The sequence below is a fragment of the Cebus imitator genome, unplaced genomic scaffold (assembly GCF_001604975.1).
Source record: "Cebus imitator isolate Cc_AM_T3 unplaced genomic scaffold, Cebus_imitator-1.0 Scaffold640, whole genome shotgun sequence".
In the NCBI taxonomy this organism is placed as follows: Eukaryota; Metazoa; Chordata; class Mammalia; order Primates; family Cebidae; genus Cebus; species Cebus imitator.
The window spans coordinates 119,623-128,392 of NW_016107955.1; the positions used below are offsets into that span (position 1 = coordinate 119,623).

The following is an 8,770-nucleotide window of genomic DNA, read 5'->3' on the forward strand; positions in this document are numbered from 1 at the left end:
CTACGTGGGGAAATCAACTAAGAGTATAGAGATGCGAGTTTGGGATGTTTCTCAGTGAGGGCTAATAATACAAAAAGCTTATCCAGAAAAAGTTATACTTAACAAGAAGACTGGTTTGACTTTCTAGTTATCTCATTAACAACGTTTAAGAGCAGCTACTTCCATTATTGAGACTTTATCATAGTATAGAATGGTCAGGAGGTCATGGGTTCTGGTTAAGACATTGCCACATGTTATCATCCCTTTACACAACCCTAGGGAAAATACATGTCAAGGTACTATGTGCAGAGCACCGAGTACAGGCTTTTTTCTACCTAAATATCTTATTTAATGCTACAAAGTAATTGATAACCCCATTACCTCAGAGGCTGAGTCACAGAAGTCATAGAACTGTCATTTGGCAGGCACCAAAAATCAAACACACGTTTTCCCTCATACTGTGCTGCCTTACTGAGACACCAGACTGCATGTGTACAAAATAATGCAATTTTTCAACTTTGTGTCTTTTATAGTTCATTGTTTTTGCCTCTTTTTTCCCTGATAGGTCATAAAGTTTCTTGGCGATGAACAGGACCAGATAACATTTGTCACCAGAGCTGTCAGAGTGGTTGACCTCATTACCAACCTGGATATGGCAGCTTTTCAATCCCACAGTGGACTTTCTATCTTCATTTATAGACTTGAGGTATTATACAAGTAATACTTTGCATAGAATTTAATACTCAGAGCCAAACCTAGGAATTGTCGTAATAACCCTAAAGAGCTATTTTACCTCTCTTCTGTTTCTAGAAATCAACTCTGTATCTGCTTGCAGAATTTTTCCATTATAATAGTTTTTAATCCCTGATACATATATATATATATATATTGTTGATTTTCTTATAACCTTTTCTCTTGACTGTAGCATGAAGTAGATTTGTGCCGAAAAGAATGTCCATTTGTGATCAAGCCAAAGATCCAGAGACCCAGTACTACACAAGAAGGAGAGGAAATGGAAACTGATATGGATGGTAATTAAGTTATTAAGTCAGTATTTTGTGCTTGAGATTTTTTGTCATCCCACCCCAGTTTTCATTCTTCCTCGTAAATTCCAAAGTACACAGCTCACTTGAGTATATATTTTCAGCAACAAAAACGTTTTTTCTACGTGAGTGATTTATAAGCTTGTTTTTCACAAAGATAATCAGGAAAGAAAGGTACAAGTTATTTGAAGTAGAGATGAGAAGTAAAGCAGATGCTAGAGCTATGGTGTTAATCTGTTTTATTTCATCACATAATTTTCTTACGTATTTGTTATTGTCTTATTTCTACTAAAATGCAAGGTCCGTGGGATCAGGATATTGTCTTTTTCACTGCTGCAGTGCCTGATAACATCCTGGGTGTTGGAAATATGCTTGGTACAGATATAGAGACTCTACAGTGGGACCTTTCAAAACTTTACCTATTTTGAGAAGAGAAAGGAGAGGTGAAAAGGTTGTCGGGTAGGAAACAATGTCCCAATCTTAAAATCTGAAAGGCTGGGTGCCATGGGTCATGCCTGTAATTCCAGCACTTTGGAAAGCTAAGGCTGCCACAACACTTGAGCCCAGGGCTTTGAGGCCAGCCGGGGCAACATGGCCTGTCTCTACGAAAAATACAAAACAGCCGCTTGTAGTGGTGTGCACCTGTGGTCCCAGCTACTTGGGAGGTTGAGGTAGGAGGATCGCCTGAGCCTGGGATTTTGAGGCTGCAGTGATTTCAAAATGTAAATAGTGGTTTATCACTAATGGAGCTTTAATACATTTTATAAACTGTAAGAAATGATTGTGTATCTTATACTCAGCTATTCAAGTGTATAAAGTAAAAATGAATGCTCACCTACCTACTATAGCTACTTAGTTTGGTATGGTTCTTTCCAGGCTTTTTAATGCATAAATACATGTTGACGTTAAGTATGTAGTTTTTTAGAATGGGAAGATGAGATCATAAACATACTATTCATCTTGCATTGTTCATTCAGTGTTTCATAAACATCCTTCCAGATCGGAATATTGAGTATTAATGTTTTTATGCGTTTTATATTTATTATTAAATATCCTCTTGAAAAGCTGTACTTATCTGTATACTACCAACTAGTAATATATGAAATTGCACATTTTACTTACCACTCTCCCTGTCTTCCCCAATTTGGTAGGTGAGAAATATTGAAGGACTTCTCTGTGATTGTTAATTTGCATATATATATTAATATATGCAACTAGTGATAAATTTTTATTTTGGGGTTCAGTATTCCTGATCTTCATTTTGATATTCATTTCACCTTAATGGAAGAAATTTTCTCAAACAAAATTTTTCTTTTTGTGGTACCTTTTATTCTAGTAAGTTTCTTTATCATAATTTGTACTTTAGTTGCAGATGTGACTATGGAAAGCAGTCCAGGCTCATCCATCTCTATGGAGCACAGGCTGGATGTTGAATTAAGGGCATCAGGTTCCAGCAGCAGCACTAACATCTCTTCTGGCCCCAGCCCTGGTCCCGGTCCCGGTCCCGGCCCCGGCCCCGGCCCTGGCCCCGGTCCCGGCCCCGGCCCCGGCCCTGGCCCCGGCCCCGGCCCTGGTCCCGGTCCCGGCCCCGGCCCCGGCCCCGGCCCTGGCCCCCGTCCTGGTGCGTACACACATAGATGTGCAGTCTTTCACAGTGATAGAGTTATTAAACTATTGAAGAAGGCGGCTTTAGGCAGAACTTAAATGGTACATTTGGAGGTTAGCATCCCATGACTATTCATGCTCCTTCACCATTCTGGTGTTCCATTTTCTTATATTAACATGTCTTTCATAGCATTTTATACTTTTCCAACTATTCACACATTGATTATCAAAACAGCCATGTTGGAGGTCAGATAATATCCCAAATGGGAACTGAGTGAGGTAAAGAAAGTTGAATCTTTTTACTTTGTAATTTTTCTTTTTTACTTTAGACTTTTAACTTTAGTATTGGTTTTGTACCATCTTGGTGATTCATTTTTCCAGTTTCAAAGCTTAATTAAGTATTCTTCCCAACTTTCAGAGACCTCACTTCGAATGTCTTCTAATTTTATTATAGCGTAATTGGTTCTCTTAAAATTTTATTTTATGTGCTTGATCATTGTGGTTTGATGGTGAACTCAGCATAATTCTTTTGTCTTTCTTCATTGCCAGGAGTCCAGTGTATTCCACAACGAGCAGCACTTCTGAAATCCATGTTGAATTTCCTCAAGAAGGCCATCCAAGACCCTGCTTTCTCAGATGGCATACGGCATGGTATTTGATTCCAGATAACTTTTTTTTGAGGACATTTTACTCTCTGAAAGATTGGTTCTTTTCATACTATTCTGGCACCTGTTGTTTTACAAGGCAATCTTTGGTAAAGGCCATGCCATTTCCAATGGCTTTTAGTTGTTTTGTGTCACTTTTCCTATACATGAGAGTTGCTTAGCTATTTTCATAATGATTTACCCTTTTTTTCCCCTTTTCCAGCTTTTGACTCTGTGCTCAATTCCACCTTACTACCCCTCTGACTCACAGTGTTTGTGTTCTTTTTTTTTTTTAAACCCTTGTTAGAAAGCCTATTGCATGGACAAAGAACAAATAATAAAATAGGAGGAGACAACTAGGGGGCATTAGATTAGAATTAACACAGGATTTGAGGACCACCGTGTGATGATACGTAACACATCACTTCATTATCCCCACTCCTCACAGCTTTCCAGATTAATCATAATCATATTCTCATTCATGTTTACTTTTCTCTTAGTGATGGATGGTTCTCTGCCTACCTCCCTGAAACACATCATCAGCAATGCAGAATACTATGGCCCATCACTCTTCCTCTTAGGTAAGTGGAGTTGATAGTTGGCTATACCAAATTGGGATAACCTGGCAGAGCTCTCTCTCTGTGTATTTACTTACTTATTTTTGAGACAGAGTCTCACTCTGTTGACCAGGCTGGAGTGCAGTGATGCGATCTCGGCTCACTGCATCCTCCGCCTCCCAGGTTCAAGTAAATCTCCTGCCTTAGCCTCCCGAGTAGCTGGGATTACAGGCACCTGCCACCACGCCCGGCTAAGTTTTGTATTTTTAGTAGAGACGGGGTTTTGCCACATTGGCCAGACTGGTCTTGATTTCCTGACCTCAAGGATCCACCCGCCTCAGCCTCCCAAAGTGCTGGGGCGTGAGCTACTGTGCCCGGTCTCTCTTTGTTTTATATCCTTGCAGGATTTTACTATTCACATCTGTCTTCTGTCCAGGTAGGTGTCTGTCTTACTGGTGATGAAATAAAGAAAAGTCAGAATTCGGTTTTAAGTAAATACACATTTTCTGAATGCCAAATATACCTTCTATAAGTAGTACATTTGTAATAAGTAGCATTATCATACATTTGGCTTATCTATGGTGTACTTGCATTTCAAGTGTGATTTTAAAAAACATGTCTTTGGCCGGGCGCGGTGGCTCAAGCCTGTAATCCCAGCACTTTGGGAGGCCGAGGCGGGTGGATCACGAGGTCAAGAGATCGAGACCATCCTGGTCAACATGGTGAAACCCCGTCTCTACTAAAAATACAAAAAATCAGCTGGGCATGGTGGCGCGTGCCTGTAATCCCAGCTACTCAGGAGGCTGAGGCAGGAGAATTGCCTGAACCCAGGAGGCGGAGGTTGCGGTGAGCCGAGATCGCGCCATTGCACTCCAGCCTGGGCAACAAGAGCGAAACTCCGTCTCAAAAAAAAAAAAAAAAAAAAAAAAAAAAAAAAAAAAAAAAAAAAAAAAAAAAAAAAAAAAAAAAAAATCTTTATTCAGTGGTTAGTACCTAACTGTGGTCCGAGAAATCCAGTGGGAATAGTTTCCATTTTCAGAGTCGAATGTCAGATCTGCAAACTGTAGTATAGATAATTGTTTTGCACTATGGAAAATGCTGCTTTGGAGGCTCTGGGTACGTAGTAGTCATTTATGGAAACACCTGCATTTTGACATCGGCATTGTGAATATTGTTGTTAAATTCTCAGTTTTATTAATAGGCACTTACTGAGTACCATAGTTATTTCAGGCAGTATGCTAAATACGTAGACTTCTAGAATTCTTAAAACTCTAAAGGAATTTAGTAGGAGATGTGGAAATAGGGAAAATCTCCCGTAGCAAGCATTGTGTTTTAAAGTTTGGGGTGTGGAGGAGACTAATTTTGGCTACTACAATTTAGATACTTCTTTGCCTCCATGCTGAAGAAATTTAGGGTTTTTGTATGTTAGCCTTGTAGTCTTTGATCTTGCAAAATTCACTTATTATTACATATTTGTTTTGTTAGGATATTCTACATAATCTTGTCATCTGCAAATGCAGTTTTTACTTCTTTCTTTATGGTCTTTGTGCCCTTTTTTGTCTTGATAACATTAGCAAAGATTTCCGATGCAATGCTGGATAGAAATGAGAATGGGCCTCTTTGCTTTGTTCCTGAACATAGAAGGAAAAGCATTTAATATTTTACCGTTAAGAATGAGGTTAACAGAGGTTTTGTGTTGACGGTTTTGTTTATTTTATCAGGTTAAAGAAGTTTTCTTGTGGTATACCACTCCACCACGCTGTGTAAAAGCTCCCTGCCAAGGTTAGGTTCAGATGGCAAAATTCAAACAATAGTTCTTTGGTATGATTTATTTTTTTTAACAATTTGTTTCACAGGTGGGGAAGTCTCAAGGACAGGGGCAAGGAGAATGGCTCTCTCTTCTGGGAGAAGGTCCAGAACAGAGAGAGAAAGAAAAGGACAGACATTTTTGAATAACTGGGAAGCTTAAAAGAGGCAGCAGTTGCCATTGACAGGGATATTATTTAAAAGAGAGGCAGCAAGAGGACATATATGCTTTGGTGCTGGGGTTGATGGTGAGGAGCAGGTGAGCCCCATGAGGATGATGCCAGAAGTGAGGGACACAGGCAGGAAATGAGACTTAGAGCACTAAATCAAAGGTCAGTGAAGGTCCAGCTTCCTTCCCTATGGTTTTCTTAATTCATCCCTGACATTTAAGTTAGCATAGCAACTTCCCATGTTTCCTGTAGATCCACTTGTACTTGAGAGAGACCAAATCTGCAAAGCCAACGCAAAATAATTATACTAGCCATTGTTATTTTAGCTCCCTCATTGATAGTACAGGGCCTTTCACTCCAGGCAGAAGGAGATGGCCCAGGAAAGACATCAGGGATATGTATGTCTGAGAACTTCTTGGAGTATTTTAATAATATAATTGGCTATTTGGATTTGTTTTATTTGTTGAACTATTCTGGATACCTTTTCTGTATTATTGCTCTTGCAGCACTTTTCTGTATTATTGATCATGCAACAGGAGGTCCCTTTAAGGCACAAGGACTACCTTGAAATGCCAGTAGGTAGTTTCATGCCAATCTGTTATTGACTCTCAATAGTAACTAAATTGCTTTGTCCCTCATTGAAGTCTTCTAAGACTTGAACTCTTTGCTTAATGTGGTCTGCCAGGAGTTAAAACATGTCTGGGTAACCTCTATGAGTTGAGCCTGTGTTACAGAATTGGAAATATCTAAACTTGTGCCCATTACACCAAAGATTCTGATGAGGCCCAGAATAGGTAAAAAGTGCTCCCTTTTGTGGTAAGACTTAATAAAACAGCTAGATTTTCTAGTTGAATTTGAGATGCTCTGGGCACTAAATGTCCATAGTACACAGGTCAGCTTGTATGGATAGAAGGGAACAAGATAGCTGAATAGAATGTATAACCCTGCCAAGCAGGAGTTGTGACACAGAAGAATCAGTAGCCCAGGATTTTGGAAGGTGGAGGTTCTAGGGGGCAAATTTATATCAGGGTGGACATTCGAGGATAAAATAGTCTCAACAAGGGGGCATCATTTTATGTACTATCAGTTGGTGGCAGAGGCTAGGAAAGACATGAAATCCATAAGGGGGAATCTGATGAGGAAACACCCAGTGAGGTCACGACATCCTACTTATAATTTCACACTCAAACCCACTAAATAAAATATTCTGACTCCGTCTCTCTCACGTGTCCAACCTCTGGCTCTTTTATGCCACATTTAGCCACCTGTAATTAACTTCCCCAATTCCCCTCTTTTCTTTCTCACCTCCTGCCTTACCCCTCATGTTATCTGTTGGGGTCTGTTTGTAGCCGATGCTAACATCATCATGCTTATGATTGACCACTTAACCAGAGAGTGTAGCAAGTAGTCAATATGAGTATTGAAATCTTCCAAGGGAGCAAGATTTAGTTTTATAAGTAGTTGCCTGGGCTAGGGCACTTTTTAATATTGCTGGAGGTTTAGTATGTAGGTGGCATTCTCTGTTACTATTATATAGATAATATCTATCAGGTTGAGTGAGGGAAGCAGGAAATACAGGTAGTGACTGGAATAGTGAAAGTGGAGTATGGGCATGCTTGTTAGGGTTGATGGGGTGGTGGAGTTATGATGGGTCAGATGAGGGCAGTTACAAGGGCAGTTAACATCTTGAGGGTGTCAGCATCAAGGCTGGGACTGTCAGTTGTGCTGAAATCATCATCTAGGATGCTGTGGTATGCTGAATAAGTAGAAGCCCTGGGATCGCATTTGAGAAATTATTATAAAAGTAACAAGATCAGCATCCCTCTGCTTACAGAGTTTTAGAATAATTTCAGATAGGGAAGCTAGGGAGTGATTACACCCAAACAACTGGGATCACAGCATGGGCAGAAAGGAACCCAAGAAGTTTGACATTGAGCTGGAGTAGTAGTATCCCAAACCCAGACCATGAGCCAAATGAGGTAGAGACAGACCAACCAGAGCCAGAATATTCCACGAAGATATTTTCAGGCCTGTGGTGCACAGACTTTGGCATGCTGAAAGTGCCAGTTTATTATGGAAGTCACAGCCATTGCCATCCCATATCCTGCAATAGCCTCCCATTCAATACCTCTGTAATAAGGTGGATCCAGAACTAGCTTCCTGTCTAAGAATGTTGGTACTAGGAACTAACTTAAGATTTTCTTTTCCTCTTTGGAAGAACCATACAGTTGTATTTGTGGGCCCAGGCAGACACCAAGACCTTCATTTCCTACGAAGAGAGATCTCTAGCTAGCAATCCTTTAAAGCCATCATATTAGGAAAGGACTTTGGCAGAGACCTTCTGTGTAGTCTTGGAGGGTGAGGGCCCTCAATTTTCTGTGGGTCCTATTCTGTTTCAGTGTAGTTGCCTGTTCACCATGGATTGCACCAAAATCAAATGAGGAGAAGGTGTTAAGTGAGGGGGATTCTGTTTGGCTATTATAGACTCATAGATGGAAAATGTCTTGTTTTGTAAGTTTAATTGAATAAGCCATTATGTCTCTGTTGGGCCTGCTGTCTGTAAACGGTTAAACAAATGGGCTGGGCACTGACTCACACCTATAATCCCAGCACTTTGGGATGCTGAGACAGGCAGATTGCTTGAGCCCAGGAGTTTGAGACTAGCTTGGGCAACATGGTGAAATCCTGTCTGTACAAAAAAAATTAAAAAGTTAGCGGGGGCATGGTGGTGCGCTACTCAAGAAGCTGAGGTGGGAGGATCACTTGAGCCCACGAGGTTAAGGCTCCAGTGAGCTATAATTGTGCCACTGGACTCCAGCCTGGGGAACAGCGTGAGAAATTGTCTCAAAAAAAAGGAAACTCCAAGGTGATACCTTGTTTTAAAAGGCCCATGCCCAGACTGAATGAGCAGTAAAGCATGTACCCTGGTCAGAGTCATTGTTACAGGAAGCCCAAAGGGAACTAAC

At 40.5% G+C, this 8,770-nt stretch overlaps 2 protein-coding genes across 2 annotated transcripts in view; both read left to right on the forward strand.

Moving 5' to 3' along the window:
* The window catches only part of LOC108295434 (E3 ubiquitin-protein ligase HUWE1-like), a 64,786-nt gene extending 64,219 nt beyond the window's left edge, over positions 1–567 (forward strand). Inside the window, exon 16 of the mRNA XM_037734590.1 lies at positions 545–567. Within this exon, the coding sequence (XP_037590518.1) occupies positions 545–567 (23 nt within the window). The remainder of the gene's footprint in view (positions 1–544) is intronic.
* Positions 22–8,770, forward strand: part of LOC119469390 (E3 ubiquitin-protein ligase HUWE1-like) — an 11,936-nt gene continuing 3,187 nt past the window's right edge. The window contains exons 1-5 of the mRNA XM_037734597.1: positions 22–685; positions 905–1,010; positions 2,389–2,643; positions 3,177–3,278; positions 3,772–3,852. Coding sequence (XP_037590525.1) covers positions 632–685; positions 905–1,010; positions 2,389–2,643; positions 3,177–3,278; positions 3,772–3,852 — 598 coding nt within the window. The 5' untranslated portion in view covers positions 22–631. The remainder of the gene's footprint in view (positions 686–904; positions 1,011–2,388; positions 2,644–3,176; positions 3,279–3,771; positions 3,853–8,770) is intronic.